Below are 19,722 nucleotides of genomic sequence, written 5' to 3'. Positions count from 1 at the left end.
ACTATCACAGTCTGTAGAAGGGTGTTTTAAATCAAAGAGAAACCAGTGTCCCTGCTCATTAACCAGAACCTCCAGTATCTGGTGTTGCACCCTTGCATAAAAAAATAGGCTTGCACATGCCCTAGTCCTGTAACAGGCCAGACCAGTTGTATTCTGTGAGACCAGGATTAATGTAGTAGTAATAAAGCAGCTCAGCATGGTGCAGTGACAGTCCCCACACAGCTGAGAAAGCTGCCTCTGGTAGTTGCTTTGCCTGGTGGTTACCAGGTGTTTCACTTGCTGGAGATAATCGTCCCTCTGAATTTACTTAGGTGAGTTCATACACGTTTCAGTGGTTAATTTCTTAAGCATCAGTTTCATTTTTTCTCTTAGGCTTGTGAGAAATGTCCTTGTGTCTTGTTTAGGAGAACAGATAAGCACCCTTTGTTGCTGGGACTCCTTACTGCCAGAGGATGCTCCTGAGAGCAGGATCAGTATAGCTGAATTATGTGCCATCCTTGTGTTGGGCACTTCACCAGCTGTGTGTGCTGATGGGCCAAACCGTGTCCTGCAGTATGTGGGAGCCTGGCATGAGCTTGTCTCTGCTGGCCTGGTGTTGGGGGCAACAGCCTTTAGTGGAGCCCCAGGCTGGACAGCACCAGCTGTTCTGACAGTTCAGTCTCCTCAACTGAATAAGTGCCCTCAGGCTTCCTGTTACTGGCTGAAACTCCGGGGGAGTCTCTTCCTTCAGTAGTTTAGGATATGAAAGAATCATTTATTTCAGGTGGAATGTACAAACCCATCTCTGCATCTGCATTAACATTGCAGTGAATTTTAATTGATGCAATAGATTTGTGTGTGTGCTCTGGAGAAAGATGGTGCTTTCCATGTAAGAAGATGCTCTTTGAACAAGGAAGATTGTTATCTTCATTTTTGCAGTTCATGCGGGAAATGGCAGGAGCCTGGCAAATGACAGTGGAGCAGAAGGTTGGCCTGTTCTCTGCAGAGCAGAAAGAAGCAGATCCATTGGCAGCCTCAGAGGAGAGCCAGCCAAGGCCCTGCCCGCCAGAGGTGACCCCACATTACATCTGGATAGAGGTGTGTGTTTCTTCTGCAACATCCCACCTGTGGCAGTGATGCAGGGACAGTTTCAGCTGCTCTGCCACGACATGCTCTCATGATTCAGGAAAGGACTGAGTCGTGGTGAAAACCCTGCCTCTGAGCCAGGAGACACGTTGAGATGAGCTGGATAACTGAGGGGTAGAAAGGAGTTTGAAACAGGAGAGACTGGGGGTGGGGTTTGAGGTGAAAAAAGGTCGAAGGAGGCATGGTATGTCTGTCTCTCTTTCTCAGTTTTTGGTGCAGAGGTTTGAAATAGCCAAATACTGCAGTTCTGACCAAATCGAGATCTTCTCCAGCCTCCTCCAGCGCTCGCTGTCGCTCAACATCGGAGGCGCCAAGGGCAGCTTGAATCGGCACGTGGCAGCCATTGGACCCCGGTTTAAGTGAGTAGTTTGGGGTTTTTCCTTGGTGGAACCACAGAAATAACAACTAAGATTATAGGGAGAGGAAATAAAGTTAGAAATAAGGTTACAGGGAGGTGGGAGAAAAGAACTAAACACTAAGTGTACAATATATCCTTGGCTTCAAGTGATGAAAATTGCTCTAAAAGTCTGCAGTGATGTGGTGTCTAAGCTCTGTTTCCAAAGCAGAATTAGCTAACTTTAGCTTGAAAGTAATTATTTGGTGGTTCAGGAAACTTCATGGGATAATTTTGTGTGGTGAATTGCCCACATCATGGAGCTAGTGAGTCTATCAGCTGTAGATGATTTTCCTCCATCAGTTGTTTCCACTTTCTGTGACTTGATGGCTTTCACTTTCTATGGTTCAGCAGTCACAGCTTTAGGAACACACTGATGATAATGTCAACAGTTTGCCAAGAGCTCTGGAACAGACACTTTTCAGGCTGCAGTTACAGCTGTGACCATGGTTTGCACAGTGTTACACTGGTCACCATTTTGGGAATGCCAAAATTTTCGTTCTGTTGTGCTCGTTAGGTTGCTGACTCTGGGTTTGTCTTTGCTCCATGCTGATGTGGTTCCAAATGCAACCATTCGAAATGTTTTGAGAGAAAAGATTTATTCAACTGCCTTTGATTATTTCAGGTACGTTTTTATTTGCAACTGCTCACTGAAAATGTGCTTGTGTTTTTCCAGAACCTTCATTTCAGCTTTCGTTCTCTTCTAGTGACTCAACTTCTTCCTTTCCTTTTTTGCCCATTTTAACAGAAACTTTTCTCGTGCTTTTTCATAGTTCATAAACTATCTCAAAGAAGCTTAGATATTAGCTTTAGGTTTTACATGAGGTTTTAAAAGCAGTAGCTTCAGGAATGTTTCTGTTCTTTTTTTGCCCTTTATTTTGGAGTTTATTTGATGCTCAAAACCATATCTAGATTTGTAAGATTTAAAGAATTACTGTTAGAGTGTGTGTGGCTGAAATGCAGTTTCACTGTTTTGAAAATACACCCACAATGAATCTGATCATTTCAACCTTTGACACCAGCACAACAGAAGATAATTTAATTGGTAGGAATTGTCTGAATGTGAGGAGGTCAGTCAGTCCTAGTATTAGCTCTCAAATGAATCCAGGATGCTGTCAGACTGCTGCCTTAATTTTCAGTCATAACTGGAAGTTTGTACTCTTCAGTCAGACATAATAAAGCCATGAGGATTAAACATAGTGATGTGTGGGGTCATCCTTGTAGATTTTGGTCAGAATAAAAAATACAGCTTCATTAGATTTGTGAGAATTTTTGGCTATTTTTTTCCATGTACTGAACATCCCATTATTTGTGAAATTTCTTCAAGTTGTCCTTCAAAGTTCCCTACACAAGGGGAGAAGAGGCTTCGTGAGGACATCAGCATCCTGATCAAGTTTTGGACAGCGATGTTCTCAGACAAGAAGTATCTGACTGCCAGCCAGCTTGTGCCACCTGGTGAGTTCCTTTATGTGCTGTTTCAAAAGCCTCTTGTCTCCTTGATTGGGTTCTGCATCTGATCTGTGCTCTGTTCTTAGATAATCAAGACACCAGGAGCAACCTGGATATCAATGTTGGGTCTCGGCAACAGGCTACACAGGGATGGATAAATACTTACCCTTTGTCCAGTGGCATGTCAACTATATCTAAAAAATCAGGTATCTCTTTTTTTTTTTGGTATAACCAGTTCATTGCAGCCAATTTTACAGCACAATTTGTGTCAGGTGTTGTTTAAAGTCAGTGTGTAACATGGCATCATGTTTCTCTGGCAGTGTGTTTGATTACCAGTGCCAGGCTGGTAAAGGAGGTAGGAAAAGTCTCACTGGTAGCAAGCAGCAGAGTTCTGAAACCACCTGAGTTTTTGGTTAGAATGTTCAGTTCTGTAGTGCAGGTCAAATAAGACAGGAGATCAAGATGTACTGAAATCCTGTAAGGAAATTTCTTGCTGTGTGGAAACATTCCCCCGGTGGTTTTGGGTACAGCACAGTGACATTAGATTGTGGGCTGTGTTTCTACTCAGTTGTAAAACTACATGATCTTTCCTTTTAGTAGACTGTTGTGTTTCTAAAGTGAAAGGACTACTGGCTAAATTGTTAGCCTCCTGTACTCCATATATTGAGAGAAGAGCTGTACAGTAGCTCTACAGTAGCTACAGTGCTGACTTTTCTGTAGGCACTGTCGTCTAAATTACAGGCTGGTTATTCAGTTCTGTGCTAGTGTTGCCAGGTGAGAACAGTTTGGAAGCAACATTTAACACACTGAACAAAGCCACCGAAACTTTTTTATCCTTTTCTCAAGGAATGTCTAAGAAGACTAACAGGGGTACACAGCTGCACAAGTACTACATGAAGAGAAGAACGTTACTGCTCTCCTTGCTGGTGAGTGTGAGAAGGGTGGGGAACTGCATGGCCATGTTGTTGTTACAGGATACATAAACTAAAGTACGAAATTGAGTGTTTTTCTTCTTCCAGAAGACACATTTTTAGGGTTTTTCCTGTTTCCCTCAGGCTACTGAGATTGAACGCTTAATCACATGGTACAATCCACTGTCTTCACCCGAGCTGGAGTTGGATCAAACTGGAGAGAGCAGTGTAGCAAACTGGAGATCTAAATATATCAGTCTTAGTGAGAAGCAGTGGAAGGATAATGTGAATCTGGCTTGGAGCATTTCTCCTCATCTTGCTGTACAGCTGCCTACCAGGTGAGATATCTCAAAAGAAACAACTAATGCAATTACTGCTACCTTAGAAGTTGAGTGAGTACTTGCAGTTAGTACTGATGGCACTTCTGTTTACAGCCCCTTGCATACTGTCACAGCTGGTTGAGACCTCTGAAAAGAAATAGATTACTTAATAGACTCATTTAGCTCAGTCACTAATGAAGTCCAACTTCCTTTCCTACCACCCACTCTTTGCCAACACTTAGATGGTGTTTGGTTCAGAAGAAATCAGGTTTGGTTTTTAATAGCACTCTGCCCATTAGCAAGCATAGCATTTAAACAGTGCTAGAAGTATCTTGGAATGCAGTGTTGTAGCTATATATTGGCTTTCACTGTAGTATCATAGGAGAACTAGCATAGTTGGCTCTGGAAGGGAAAGGAAATTCCTTCCCCCTTACAACAGTGATAGTTTTGCCAAGTAGGGTTCTGCCCACTGTTTTTTTTAGTATCCAAGACAGAATATTTGAGCCAGGAATCCAGTAGTGAAGTGGGTTGAAATACTGCTGGTTTGTGCAAAAGCTTTGGATGAGGACCAGTTGTTTCAGAATCCTGTTTTGACAGCACGTCGGTCCCTCAGTGTGCATTATTTCATAGTTGGACTATTTGTTTATTAAGCATATAATTTTCTGCCTTTTGCTGTCCTCATCTTCACATAAATGGAAGAGGCCATCAAAATTTTCTAATAATGTTGTTGCATTCCTGGCTATACTTAGATTTAAGAACACTGAGGCTATTGGAACAGAAGTGACCCGGCTGGTTCGGTTGGACCCGGGAGCTGTCAGTGACGTTCCTGAAGCCATAAAGGTACTTGTGAATATTTACCCTGTTACAGGGCCCCAAGTAGGCCCTTTGCATTCAGATATGTTGGAAGATACAGCCTTGACTTAACACTGTGTGTGTTCTAGTGGTAACCACAGCTCTGTAGGAGAGAATGACAGATCAGCTGTGGAAATAGGGTGCTGAGGCCAGAACTTCAGCAGCAGGAGTAGGTAGCTGGTGAGCTAATGGTACCTTCTCACCAACACAAAAGGTCTCAAAACTCGTCACTTCAGTACAGCCACCATTTCTGTCCTTTTGCATAACAAGTGAGTGCTGCTGCTGACATTTCAAGCTTAACTTGTTCTGTGTGTCGAGAGGGCAAACCTGGTGCAATGGAGGAGACTCATCTGGCTGACCTGCAATGAAGCACTCAAGTCATGTGAAGGACAGTCAGAGCTGCCTTCTGTACCTCACCTGTAAAATAAGGACAGGAAAACTGAACTTTCCTTGACTTTTTCAGAAAGGCTGATTCTTTCTTCTTTCTCCCCATACTACAATGATCTAGCACAAGATCTAGACTGTGCTTTTAGTAACTTGACTTCACTGACCTCATCTGGTGTTCTGAGAGTTGAGGAGGTTCCAGCAGTGAGGGTTCTGTGGAGAAAGTACTTTAGATAAAGTAGCTGTTGATTCTGTAAAAGGAAATGCACCATGTCACTTCCCTGCTAGTGGAAGGTGTGTGGTAGGTTACTGTCTGATGTGCAGGACTCAGACATCAGTGAGTGCTGTGAACTAACATGCCTGACCTGCTTTTGCAGTACCTGGTTACCTGGCATACGATTGATGCTGATGCACCTGAGCTCAGCCATGTTCTGTGCTGGGCACCAACAGATCCACCAACTGCCCTCTCCTACTTTTCGAGCATGTACCCACCTCACCCTCTGACAGCTCAGTACGGGGTTAAAGTGCTGCGATCCTTCCCTCCGGTAAGACCAGTCCCAAGGAGCTGAACGCCCCAGGGGGGGCTGTGCCCTGTCACTGTGGCCACAGGCCTCACTCAGTGCCATGGAGAGGCTGTGCCCTGTCACTGTGGCCACAGGCCTCACTCAGTGCCATGGGGGGGCGTGTGCTCAGTGGGCACAGCAGCTGCAGAGTGTGCACAGAGTGGGATGAGGAATTGGGGTTGACTGTCCCACGTGATACTGACTTGTGCGCTTCCAATTTTTTTGTTGTAAATCACACTAAGCTGAATTCTTCAGACTGCCCTCCTCAGATTGTTCCTTTTGAATCTCCTCTCGTTGTAAAGGTGTTTTTTATAAAGCAGCTGAAAGACTTGTATTAGGACTGTGAAGCATATGATTATTAATGATACTTTTGAAGGGAGTAACTGGATAGAATAATACCTTGATTTGAGGAGATGGCCTATATATAGTTTAAAATAAAGAGGCCGTGGTATTTTGCTAATCACCTGACTGAAGGGAGCTTTTCTTTGTGCAGTGTGACCCATCTTCCCTTCCACCTACTAAAACAAAACAATAAAACCCTGCCATCTCTTTTCTTTCAGGATGCCATTTTATTCTACATTCCACAGATTGTGCAGGCACTTCGGTATGACAAGGTGAGGAAATGAGACAGCTGCATATGAACAAAACAGATTGTTAAGGCAGCTTTTAGACTTAAAGCAGCAAATAAGACAAAAATTAAGCTTACACTAATGCTGCTTATTATTATTCTGTATCTAATATATAGAAGGAAATTTATTGTGTCTACAGGCTGGCTTGCTTTGGATACAGCTCTTTTATGGACAAGTAAACCTGAGAAACTAGAGGTTATGTAGCTTATCTTTCAGGAAAGAGATTTTGTTATGGGAAGCCCCAGGTGAGGACTCTGTCTAAAAACAGCTTTTGAAGGTCTGCATGAGACAACCAGTAATGAAATTAAATCTTTATCCTTAAAAATTTTGCTGTGGAGTTAACCAGAGAAGACATCTAGGGGTGCCTTGTGCTCCATCACATGTCTGAAATCAGACCTTAGCTTCATCTTACAGAGCACAGAAGTAAAGCTTGATGACCACGTTCAGAGGTCATTAATGTGAGTTCATTGTCTGCCAGCAAGGCATGTGGACTCTGGTCAGTGCATTATTTCAGGTGAGGGCACCCCCAGCTCAGGGTGTACTTGACTGTTCATGGTTATTCTTTGAGAACTTGGCATAGCTGAGTGTCCTCTGCACTGCAGAGCATGAACATCAGACATCTGTCTGTTAATACCAGCAGAACATGGAAACCTTTACAGACCTCAAAAGTAGCTGAAAGTAGAGGAAAGGCAATGCAGCTGCTGGAAGGAATAGGATTCACTTGTACCCTTCAACTTCTTTTAAGTTTGTTCTTATATTGAACTTTCACAGCACATACAGTTTCCTCCACCAAACTGTGCAGTCCCTGTGACACTGTGTAGGTTTCTGGTGTTCCAGGAGCTTGTAGTGATGCCAGACAAGAGCAGTGTCTCTGTTACACTCTGCTTTGTGCTGTGCTTTGGCCTAAGCTCAGAGGTTGGAAATCCAAATAGAACAGATAGAAAATGGCATAGAGGTGGGAAGGAGGTTGGTTACAGTAACAGAATAGGTCAATAATAAAGCTGAAAACAGTTTAGGTCAGTTCACTTACCTTATAAAATACACTGTCATTATTCAGAGGTCTTGAATAAGAGTGCAAAGGTCATTTTTCTGTCCATTTCTTACTTCTGGGTTTGAAGAATAGCTGTTAGAAGTAGTAATGTCGAGTCTGCTTGAGTTGTGATGACCTTTGGTCCTCACTGGGCTGGATGTGGTTGCAGATGGGCTACGTTAGAGAATACATCCTGTGGGCAGCTGCCAAATCCCAGCTCCTGGCTCACCAGTTCATCTGGAACATGAAAACTAACATCTACCTGGATGAAGAAGGACATCAAAAAGATCGTGAGTGCTTGAAAATATTATCTGACTTGACTGCTTTCCTTGTCATAGTTCAGACTCGATCTCCTTCCTGCTTCTTTCTTGGCTGGCAAAGCCCTTTTAGCTGGAAGTTCTCTCTCATGGATAGAGGTAGGGCCTGTTCTACACCAGTGCCTGACAGAGTCTCAAAGGAGACCCAGGGCTGTTTACATCAGTACCTTTTTGGGAACACTGTCCAAAGGTGTTTATTTCCACCACACATAACATTTTGCTTTCTGAAATAAGCTTCTGATGCAGATTCTTCCTTTTCTCACATGCAGCTGACATTGGGGAACTTCTGGAGCAGCTGGTGGAGGAGATAACAGGCTCATTGTCTGGCCCAGCCAAGGAGTTCTACCAGCGGGAATTTGATTTCTTCAATAAAATCACCAATGTTTCAGCCATTATCAAGTAAGTGTTTACTTCAGAAGTTGTGCTCTTTTGGGGTTCATTACCACTGTCCTAATTAAGAGGCTTTGAAGGGTACTGAGATAGTGTTTTCAGGAAAAAAAATCTGTGATGATTTAATTAAATGGTATGTTGCTGCCTCAGTAATCTCCTGTACTGCTTAAAACTAGAGCATAACTAATACTTACCAGCCTTCTTATTCTGGAGTAAGTTCCACAAGGGAAAGTTTTGTTGGCATAACTGTAGCAGTGCTTACAAAGGTACAATTGTGCTCAAATATCTGTACAAGGAAGAACCTCCATGTATTTCATTCCCATCTGTTATGCTGTTTGGGTTTGTCAAGAACCTGTGTGTCAGGTCAGTGTTAAATCTACAAAGCAAAGACTGTAACCTTCATTAAGATAGAAAATGTTCTGGTCAGGGATTGAGCCTCTGAGTTCTCTAAAGTGGGGCAGTAAGAGATCTTTGGCATTACAGGAAGGACCGTTTTTAGTGAAGTTTGTGGAAGTTTGTAACAAATCTGAGGGGATTACATAGAGTACTATATAATATGCAGATAAATAAAAGATCATTCATCTTTCTAGGCCATTCCCCAAAGGAGATGAAAGGAAAAAAGCTTGTTTGAGTGCTCTGTCTGAGGTGAAAGTGCAACCTGGTAAGAAGCAATTTACTCGTGTAAAATTGTGGGGGTTTGCATTCAACATGAGTACTGTATTTCTGCAAGCAAATCTTGACACCTCAGCAAATGGCAGCTCTCAGTTTTGGTGCTGGGGGCTGTTCTTCTGTTGTAGTTTGGTTGTTTCTGTGTAGAAAAAAATGGAATATTTTTACTCATCCAAGAATTTCAATATGGTGCATGAAAACTTGCCCCAAAGCAAGTTAGGTAATGCACATCATGGATAAAAGTAGAAATAGAGGTCTGAAAAGAAAGGGTAAATAAACGTTTTTTTTATACCACCTTCTTTTTTTAGAAGACGAGACATTTTTGAGAAGTTTTGCTACCTCAAGAATAAAACATGTTCAGTTTCTTTCATTCTCCCCCTTCTCCCATTGCCATAAAATGTCGTTATCTGAAGGTGCTTTCAAATATTGAACTTGTTTTCCCAGTCTGAGTGTTCTCTTTAGAAGGGAGTTTGGTGAAAGGTTTTCCTGTTCTCTGTCTCCCAAGTCTCACTTGTGTTGGTGGCTGAGGGACTTCCCAGTGCCCTGGGCTGTGCTGCCACATCCTCTGAGGGCTGTGGTCAGAGCAGTCCTCTCTGCACAGTGCTGTGGCACAGACTCTGCAGTATTGGCTCAAATCTGGGTTTCATTTGTTTCCTGTAATTGCTCGTTAATGCAAAGGGTCCTGACGCTTCATGGCTCACAGACTGCAATCTCCAATTCCTCTCTGACATTACATTTAGTTCAAAACTATGCACTGAACTTACAGATACTGCTATCAGTTATTCTCCAGCTTGCACTGTCTCACCAGCTGGTGGGTTTGTTCTCAGGTCTCTGCTCTGTTTTGCAGGCTGTTACTTGCCCAGCAATCCTGAAGCTATTGTTCTGGACATTGATTACAAATCAGGAACTCCCATGCAGAGGTACCATGCTCTTGTTATATACATATTAATTTATAAGGTTAATTAATGATATTCAGGTATTTTTCTATATAAATTCTTGTTTGGCTGACTTGCACTCATCATCCTCTTTGTTTTTATTACAATTTAGTGCAGCAAAAGCACCCTATCTGGCCAAATTTAAAGTGAAACGATGTGGAGTTAGTGAGCTTGAAAAAGAAGGTTAGTAACTGCATCTTAATCATTGACACTCTAATTAAGAGTCAGCAATTCCTTTACCATTGCCTGCTTTTATTGACCTGTACTGCTCCAGTAAAATTACTTCTGTGTTGATCTTTATCTGCAATGGTTCAGATTAGAAATTAAAGTGTATGGAAGGAAGAGAGAGGATAATTTTGAAAATTTAAACCATTTTTAAGTGCCAGGAAGCAAGCCATATGGGGATCTTGAATTTTAACAGTTAGTTCAGACTAAAATAGGAATTGATGGCCTTTTCCTGGTTTTCAGACCGTAACAAATGCCAGGGTTTGACAGTGTTTTTCTCATAATACATTTTGTGGGCTGCTCCAGCTGGCTGGCTTAATGCAGTGCAGGCATTTATCAGGAAATCATGAACTCTAGTTTGAGATGTTCCAGTAGACAGCTCACCTTGCAAGGCAGAAATATCTGCAGTGCACCTGCAGAGAAATGTTGTGGTTTGAATGCAGAGAGCTTGTCATGATAAAAAAGTTACTCATGAAAGTCCGTGGTTGGTTTCCTTTGTACTCTGGTTGCAGGTCTGCGTTGTCATTCTGATTCCATCGATGAAAGTGCAGAAGAAAAGGTGGACAGCAAGAAAATCTGTTGGCAGGCAGCTATCTTTAAAGTGGGCGATGACTGCAGACAGGTACAAAGCTGTTTGTACTGCAGAAGACAGATTTATAGGTGACAATGTGCAAGAAGAACATTATTTTAGTATAGAAATATTTTACTTTGGCACTTTCAGAGTCTCCACTAGGTGTGGACTGGGGGAGAGAAGTGTGTCATACCCCTAGAGAAATTCTGGTTTGGAAATACAGGCCATTATTTCAAGACAGTTTACCATGTTTTACAATTTTTTTTTCAGAGTTAGTTTTTCAATTCTTCAATATTCACTCTTGGTAACATAGCAGTAGTTCCCAGGATGGGATCTTCTACATTGAAACTTCATTGTTTTGATTGAGGGAGTGTTGATTATTATCTCTGAGGTTATTAGTAGCCCTCTTATCAAAGGTGATGGGAAGTTTGCTCTTCTTAAGTCAGCAGTTAAATCATCAGTGTTGTTTGCTGCCCACCAAAGCAACATTTGTCAGTTCCCTTTTTGATTTCCCCCAGAGCCACAGTGCATGCACACCCACACATCTGCAGACCTGCTGGGGCAGCTTAATGTGCACTTCAGAGTCCTTCAGAGCACTCCTGTAATCCAGTTTATGATCCATAACCCCTGTAATGCTTGTGCGATTTTTCTCTTGTATAACAGGACATGTTAGCTTTGCAAATCATTGATCTCTTCAAGAACATCTTTCAGCTGGTAGGCCTGGATCTTTTTGTGTTTCCATACAGAGTGGTGGCCACAGCTCCTGGGGTAAGTGGGCAATTAACTGTAGTGCTGTAGAAAATAGTTCCTGATTTAAACAGACTTTTTCTTCCAGCACGCATGAAAATTCTATACTGCATGGAAGTACTGCCCACGTTGTTTGTGCCAAATATTTGAAGTACCAGCAGTAAAAAGAGCCTTTCCTGCTTCCTGCTTTTCTAAAGCTTTTGGCTCTGAAATTTTGCCGCTTGTGGTTATTCATGTTTGTTGTTTGATTTTTTGGGACTGCATTGTGCAAGTCAGTGGAAAGTCACAGAGCTCATCTTATGTTGCATGGAAATCCTAAAATAATGGATATACTTATTTTTATAAATAAACTAGAAGTTCTGTATTCCAGGATCCATAGACTTCCCCACAGTTCCCAGAGGACCTGTATGGCTGCCAAGAGCTGTGAACAAAATATATTTTGGGAGTGTGCTCTGCAGACCTGTTTGTGCTCTTCCCCTCCAGTGTGGCGTTATTGAGTGCATTCCTGACTGCACATCCCGTGACCAGCTGGGCAGGCAGACAGACTTTGGGATGTATGATTACTTTACAAGGCAATATGGAGATGAGTCTACCCTTGCATTCCAGAAGGTAAAACACCAGTTGGCAAGCACAGCAAAATCTCAACTGAGAAACGTTCTAGGTATAGGAAGTAATGACAAATAATTGGATAATGACTACCATAATGCTGTATTTGGTTCCTGATGCTGATAATCCGTTTTTAGCTATGAGTCAGTTAGCTAAAGAAGTTATTGCAGCTGTAGATATATGGAGCATATAATTGAACATTTCTTCAAACTAAAAACTTCATTCATCTGTATCATCCCCTGATGGAGAGTTATTAAATTCCCTCTGTTGTTGTGATTTGTTTGCACAGGCTCGCTATAATTTCATCCGCAGTATGGCTGCCTATAGTCTGCTCCTGTTTCTGCTCCAGATTAAAGACAGGCATAATGGCAACATCATGCTGGACAAAAAGGGACACATCATTCATATTGGTCAGTCATGCACACATCTGAATTTCACTCTTTACCTTTCCCTTCTGCTGTTAAGTATTGCTGATAAAAGACAATAAGCCATTTCCCTTTAGAGATCCATCTGTATACTGATTTCACTGCTGGGAAACATATTTGAGACATTTTCATGCCTGTTCAGTGTTGTATATTTGTGTTGGCTGGTTCTGTTTAAATTTAGCTTTGCAAAGTTTAATCAGCTGCAGGGAAGTCTGTACACAGGTTGTATGGGTTACACATGTTTTCATGCTCATGCATACCTGTGTGTGTGTATATATGTGTGTGTAGTTACAGAAATGTGTCTTGGGGGTCCTTACATCACTGTATTGGATAAATTAAACTTGACAAGTAAACTTATGTAATTGTGTGAGGCTGTAACCTCTGCTTTATCTTTGCTTTTCTGGAACTGCACAGGTGTTTCAGCAAGGAGTTATTCAGTATCACCATTCTTACATCTAGTCCAGCGTCATGGTGATGATGCCTTTGTTGGTGTTCCTAAACTCATCAAAGGTTTTTTCCAGTTGGGGTTAAAATATTTGTATTAGTACATAAAATCCACCTCTCCTTTCTTCTGTCAGCTTTAACAGCATGCTGTTAACCAACCAAGTTTATGAGGCAGTTTGTCTTTTGTGCACAGATTTTGGATTCATGTTTGAAAGCTCACCTGGGGGAAACCTGCGCTGGGAGCCTGACATTAAGCTGAGTGATGAGATGGTGATGATAATGGGAGGAAAAATGGAGGCAACTCCATTCAAATGGTTTATGGAGATGTGTGTCAGAGGCTATCTGGCAGTCAGGTAAAGTGTTCTTAACTGCTCTAAAGTGGAAGTGCTTGCATGCCCTAAACCAGATGAGAAGATAAATAAGAAATCTTTGTCTGTAGGGGGTCTGAGCCTGTTGGGCTGTCCTGGTACCTCTTGCAAACTTTGAAACAGCATAATAATTGTACTATTTTTAATGTCCTTGTGTTATATTTGAAAATTTTATGTGTTCAGTTTATAGATATGGTGTTACACGCTTTTATTGTACTGTTGCATGTGGATGGGAGAAGGACAGTACAATACAGTCTAAATAAAAGCTCTTTCTATCATGAGTTTAAAGTATTATTCATACTGTCTTAGAGAATTGAAGTTTCTCCAGCTAGTAGCCCCAGAAGGGGCTGGCTTGGGGTCAAGATCAATTTGGTTCCTTGAGGGGGAACAGTCTGGACAAAGTTTTGTGTCAACACAAATGTTTCACCCAAGTAGTAGAATAATAGCTTGGTAGATAATAAATGTTCTGAGTGGGATGACAGGAAGGAGAAGGGAAGCTGGGCTGATGTAGCAAAGAATTACATTAAGTAATTAGGAATAAAAAGATAATATGTTCCTGTGGTGTTGCTGTTTTCAGCCTTTTGTACTGTTTTGGTGCACTGATTCACCTTTCTGGTACCAAAGAAATGTTGTTTCCTAAAGTGTTGCTTTGTATAATCCTTGAGATTTCATGTTGCAGCATTCTGAGTATCTGGTAGTCCAACATAAAGGAGTGAAATTTAATTAAGGTGACAGATTGCAAGCAATCGTGTGGCTTCATCAGTAAATGTTAAGAGGATTATATGTGTTGATTTAATTACAGAAAAAGGTGTAATCCAGCTTGTTGAACTCCTCAGCTTGCCTGCTTTACCTGCTAAGGCTGCAGAAGTTTGAGTGCTGTAACCTTTTTGTCCCCTCTTTCTCCAGGCCCTACATGGATGCCGTGGTCTCCCTGGTTACCCTGATGTTGGATACAGGGCTGCCCTGCTTCCGAGGGCAGACAATCAAGCTGCTGAAGTAAGTCAGCATATGTATGAACTGGAAAGTGTCTCCTTATGTTCCTCACAGAATTTATGCTGCCACAGCTTGTGCAGTGAGTGTAGGTGTCATAGTACTCAAATACCTTAAATATCCTATAGTTGTGAAAATAGGAACTTTTGTTTATAGAGGATCTTGGAAAGTAGGAATTCCAGAGGCCTTTTTGTAGAATTAAGTTCAAGCTGCTCAGTGACTGTGCAAGTGCATAGGTTATCTTTAAGTTTGTAGGACTAGCAAAATAAAACTGTAAAGGAAAGATCTACTTTAATTGAGAGCTGATGTGTTGCAGAGTCTGATGTCCTCTGAGATGGTGTCAGAGTCTGAGTAACAGCATCTTAAAATTTGTTCTGTAGGTAATGCAGTGCTGAATGGGACTGTGAGGTCACAATGTGCAACAGCTTAGGCAAATACAAATTCTAATGTGACACTTTAAATAGCCCTTCAGGTTTATGCCTCCACAGTAAACTCCAGAGTGAGCAGAACTAGCTCAACATTTCTTGCTTTTTAACTTCCTGCAGTTTCCTAAAGATCAGCACAAATCCATGATGGGCTGGAACACAAGGGCAGTACTAGGAACAAACATATTTTAAAAGCAGCAGCTGCCTAGAAAGAGGGATTGGCTGTTCTGGAGTTACCATTAGGCTGATGAAAGTTCACAGCCTCTGTCTCCACTGTAAGATGAACAGTAAGTTCTAATTAAAATGCTATGTAATTTGTACCAGGTGGTCTCAGAAGAAGCAGGTACTTGCAGCAAGTGAAATCACACCTGGCTGAGCATGTGCACAGGCACATTTGTACTGTGCTCAAAGGAAACCTCACAAATTTTCTCTTGTTTTTTCCAATTTTCTGCATACAGACACAGGTTCAGCCCCAACATGACTGAACGGGAGGCTGCAGCTTTCATCATCAAGATCATCCAGAATTGTTTCCTCAGCAACAGGTTTGACATCTATCCATGTCTTCTCCCTAAAGGAAGGTCATCAGGCTTTGAGCAGAGCTGAAAAATAGAGTTTTATCAGTCAGATACCAAACATTTATGAATAGTTTATAGTTAGATAGTACAGGATAGCAGCTTTGCTTCTGAATGTGCTGCATCTCCTCCCTTTTACACTGGGAAGGAAGGCTTAAGCCAAGGCTGGTCAAATAGCAAGACTGGTTAGTCTAAAGAGTAAATGTAATAGTTAAGTGCATGTTTTGTTATCCCAGATAACAAGACTTTGTGGGATATATTGGAGAGTTTAATATAAACTCTATTATATAGTTCCATATGGGGTCAGCTCGAGACCAGTATGACACTCCGGCTCAGATATAGCCCTGCTAGAACTGAACTGGATGTTTCAGTGCTTGCTGGTGCACCTGCTCAAAATCTTGGGTTAATATTGAGAGGTTTGAAGGCAGTGACACTGCTCTGTGAATGCCCAGGGCCAGCTTAGTTCTCACAAGCTTGAGCTTCTCAACTTGTGGCGTGGTTAGTCTGTGACCTGAATAAGCTCTGCCCATGGATAATTGAATCATAGAATCAGTTGGGTTGGAAGACCTCCAAGATCATCAAGTCCAGCTCCAGTCCCTTTACCAGATCATGGCCACATCCAATCTCAGTTTAAAAACCTCCAGGGATGGTGAATCCACCACCTCTCTGGGCAGGCCATTCCAATGCCTGATTACTCTCTCTGTAAAGAATTTCCTGTAAAGAATTGAGTTATCTCTAACAAGCTGAGATTTGTTAGCTCAGTCACTCATCAGAGATGTTGCTTTTAGTGCTGTTATTTCCCTTGCATTTTCAATATTAGCATTCTCCTTAATTAAGATAACTTTTATTACCACATAATCCTGTCTCCATGCAGCCCTGATGATCTCGCTTCATTCATTATACATTTTCTACTTTAAACAAGAGCAGATGTTTTGTTTTGTTCAGGTAACTGGGCCTTCATAATGCCTTCAAAGCTGGAGGGCTAATTTTGATTAGCAGCTGATTTCCTTCACCCATGTTTTGTTTCTGAGGGATCCTGATTAATGTTCCTGTGATGATGGGTGGAGTGTTTTTTTAAACTTAACTTCTGTCTTTGCTTTTCTTCTCTAGGAGCAGGACATATGACATGATCCAGTACTACCAGAATGACATCCCATACTGAGAGACACTACAGAGTCACTGCCGAAGTGGAACGTGCCACCCTGTGCCCTCGCTCCAGACTTGTAATAAACAGGAGATGCTGTCACACCTCGCTCTCTTCATCCTCTGTGTGTTTGTGTGCACATGTGGGTACATCTTTTCTGGGCAATGCAACAATCAGTCTGATTCATTCCTTCCTCTGTACCAGGTTATGTGTATTTCTGGTTTTCCCTGGATTCTTGCAGTTGGGTTGCAATCACAGTGAAAATTGTACTATGATGATGAATGTGTGAAAGAGGCAAAGCTTGAGGAGTTTGGTAATTTTTAATGCAATGCAAGGATTTTATAAGGCCTTGAAAACGTAAATAAAACCCTTTCCTGCACAATCCCACAAATGCCGTGGAAGGGAAGGGTATGGATTTCTCTTTGGAAACAGAAATGCTAACTTGTTCCAATTTTACTGTAGAAAAAGCCTGATAATCATCCAAGGTGGTGATGTCTGTGTATCTGTGTTCATACTTTGCACTGTACGTGGTCCCAGCTACGTGGTCAGTATTTCATATGTACATGAAGAATGTATTTTTTCCTTTTGTGTGTTTTAAAAGAGAGACTCTACTGAAGATATATTTAATCTATAAAATGTAATAAAAGACCTTAGACTTTGTGTCTGTTGCAAATCTTTTGCCCTGTGCTGTTTTTGGTTTATATACATGACTCTACACATTTGTCTATTGTTCATTATATTATGACTTTTCTTTCTAATGGAGAAGTCTGATTTCTTCTTCAGCTGCTTGTCCATCTTAGATGACATTTTTTGTTCATAAAATAAATGTTTTGTGCAGGAGCTGGACCGTAGGACTGAGGGGAAGCTTTGCCCCGTTGCTGACAAAGGAACCCTACCCTGGGCTGGGATACGGGTCCTTGGGGGTCTGTTTTCCCTTTCTACACGCTTGGAACTGTAGAATGGGCTCCTCAGAACACGGGCTGTCCCCTTTTTAGGGTTTCCCCCCCTCTTTTAGGTTTTTTTTCCCTTTCTTTAGGGCTGTTCCCCTCAGCGCCGCTCCGCGCCCTCAGGACGGGGCGGCCGCGCCCTGGGGCGCCCCCTGGCGGAGCGGGCTGAGGGACCGGGGCGGGCGCGCGCCCTGCGCGGGCTGGGCCGTGAGGGACACCCGGCCCCGAGGGGCCATGGGGACACAGCCCTGAGCAGGGCTCGGCCGTGAGGGACACCCGGCCCCGAGCCGCGATGGGGACACAGCCCTGAGCAGGGGTCGGCCGTGAGGGACACCCGGCCCCGAGGGGCCATGGGGACACAGCACAGCCTTGACCAGGGCGCGGCCATAAGGGACACCCGGCCCCGAGCCGCGGTGGGGACACAGTACACGGCACAGCCGTGGCCAGGGCTTGGCCATGAGGGACACCCGGCCCCGAGGGGCCATGGGGACAGGACACAGCCCTGGGCGGGCTAGGCCGTGAGGGACACTCAGCCCCGAGGGGCCATGGGGACACAGAACGCGGTACAGCCCTGAGCAGAGCTCGGCGCTGAGGGGTGAAGGGAACGCAACCTCGAGCGCTGAAGAGCGGAGGTGTCACGAGGACGACCCAGCCCTGACGGCTGAGCAGAACGCGGGACACCGCTCCGAGGAGTACTCAGTGTTGAGGCGTGAGGAAGAGGTAGCCCCGAAGAGCCCTCGAGGGGTGCCGGGGGCGGAGGTGTGAGGGACACCCAGCCTTGAGGTGGGTCCGGCCCTGCGGCGGGGTTTGTCGTGAGGAGCGCCCAGCTGAAGGAGCTCAGTGTTGTCCTTCATACGAGAGTGTCAGTCTCCGAGAGGCCTCTGTGCCCCCGCGGGGAAGCGCAGGAGCTCTGTTGCCCAGGCCGGGCTCCTGGGGCCTCTCGGGAGCTGAGCGGTGGCGCCGAGCCGAGCCGAGCCGAGCCGTGCGGGGTGATCTGTGTGTGTGTGAGGGGATGGTGGGCCACTGGTACGGCTGCACCCACGCCTGCCCATTGGTACTGTGCCTGTTTGAGCGCCTCTGAGTCAGGTCTTAAGTCTCTCCAGGGTGAGTTTCGGGAATTCCCAGCATGTCCCAGGGAAGCTGGAGCTGCTCAAGGGAACCTTCAGCCAGGCTGGCTGAGGAGGTCCCTGCAAACAGTTCTGCTGTGCTCGCAGCTCCGGGAGCAGCGGAGAGGACAGCGTGCTTTGGCTCCGCCTTTGTGGTGGGTCTTGTGCAGCAGAGTGCCCGGCCCTTTCCCACTGTGGAAGGGCTGCAGCCTGTCTGATTCATTCAAAAATCACTCGTGCTTTTGCCATGGGTGTTAAAATGGGTCTTGTCTGTGGCCTGTGCAGTGAGTGGAGCTCTGAACCTGTTTTTTCGTAACCAAAATGGAGTGGTGCTACTGGCTTTCTAAAAAGGTTTGGAAGTCCACCAGGGTGAAGCAGTGTGTAAGAACTGCTTTAATTATTGATTTAATTCAGATTTATTATGTAAGCAACTGGGACACAGAGTAATTTTGGTGCTCTGTGCCTGCAGGTAATTGTACCTATTTAGGCTCCATAGAAAAAGAGCTGATTGACACTATAAATGTGGTAAAACCTTCCTCATGTGTTTCCTTTAATGAGGGGCAGGTGAAGTGATGAAATGTGAAGGCTTCTCCTCTTCTCAGGGCAAGTGGAGTTCCATGTTGTTAATTCAAGTTAATGCATATGTGCATATCTTTTTCTTTCCTGCACCTCAAAATAGGTGTACTGTGTAAAATGAAAACCCCAATGAAGTTTGAGACTCAGAGAAATGAAAGCAGCTGGAATCAATTCCATGTAGGGGTCAACTGGAGCTACTGTAAGAACAAGCTTGTTTGCAGTACTGTCTTAAAAACTCTTAAGCTTGATTGCATTTGAGAAAATTTGGTTCTTTCATTTATTCTGCTCTGAAACTTGCGGAAATGTTTTGAATGCGTTAAAACTCCATGTTACTAGGAATGATAAGCTCCTGTGACTTCTTTTCTGGCTGCAGTGTCAGGGGAGCTTTGGTGTGTGCCAGAGCTCCCCTGACATCTGCAGATTCTATTTCTACAAGTTGACTGTGCCCTCTTCCCCTTTCCTCAGGGTTCCTTTCTGCAGGACAGGTGGGAGAAGATTCCCGGTAACTGAACATCTATGGAGGGGGTTAGGTTGTTTACATTTAATCAAGCAAGGCAGTACCCTAAAGATGATTCTTCTAAATGAGATGTGTACTGTATCTTCCTCCA

General features: G+C 43.6%; 1 protein-coding gene across 2 annotated transcripts in view; it reads left to right on the top strand.

Annotated features, from left to right (window-relative positions):
* PI4KA (phosphatidylinositol 4-kinase alpha) overlaps nt 1–17,158 on the top strand; it is a 56,807-nt gene extending 39,649 nt beyond the window's left edge. For both annotated transcript variants that reach the window (XM_071572335.1, XM_071572334.1), the window contains exons 33-55: nt 919–1,077; nt 1,333–1,484; nt 2,037–2,144; nt 2,847–2,974; nt 3,055–3,174; nt 3,815–3,894; nt 4,024–4,217; nt 4,949–5,039; nt 5,813–5,980; nt 6,559–6,612; nt 7,827–7,947; nt 8,244–8,373; nt 8,955–9,025; nt 9,881–9,953; nt 10,081–10,151; nt 10,706–10,815; nt 11,428–11,532; nt 11,995–12,120; nt 12,407–12,527; nt 13,180–13,339; nt 14,261–14,350; nt 15,228–15,311; nt 16,452–17,158. In XM_071572335.1, coding sequence (XP_071428436.1) covers nt 919–1,077; nt 1,333–1,484; nt 2,037–2,144; nt 2,847–2,974; nt 3,055–3,174; nt 3,815–3,894; nt 4,024–4,217; nt 4,949–5,039; nt 5,813–5,980; nt 6,559–6,612; nt 7,827–7,947; nt 8,244–8,373; nt 8,955–9,025; nt 9,881–9,953; nt 10,081–10,151; nt 10,706–10,815; nt 11,428–11,532; nt 11,995–12,120; nt 12,407–12,527; nt 13,180–13,339; nt 14,261–14,350; nt 15,228–15,311; nt 16,452–16,503 — 2,568 coding nt within the window. In that variant the 3' untranslated portion in view covers nt 16,504–17,158. The remainder of the gene's footprint in view (nt 1–918; nt 1,078–1,332; nt 1,485–2,036; nt 2,145–2,846; nt 2,975–3,054; nt 3,175–3,814; nt 3,895–4,023; nt 4,218–4,948; nt 5,040–5,812; nt 5,981–6,558; nt 6,613–7,826; nt 7,948–8,243; nt 8,374–8,954; nt 9,026–9,880; nt 9,954–10,080; nt 10,152–10,705; nt 10,816–11,427; nt 11,533–11,994; nt 12,121–12,406; nt 12,528–13,179; nt 13,340–14,260; nt 14,351–15,227; nt 15,312–16,451) is intronic.
* The last annotated feature ends 2,564 nt before the right edge of the window (nt 17,159–19,722 follow it).

This window comes from Pithys albifrons, chromosome 17 (assembly GCF_047495875.1).
Source record: "Pithys albifrons albifrons isolate INPA30051 chromosome 17, PitAlb_v1, whole genome shotgun sequence".
Lineage (NCBI taxonomy): Eukaryota > Metazoa > Chordata > Aves > Passeriformes > Thamnophilidae > Pithys > Pithys albifrons.
The sequence above is the reverse complement of the archived record's forward strand: the minus strand, read 5'-3'. Positions and strand labels throughout refer to the sequence as shown.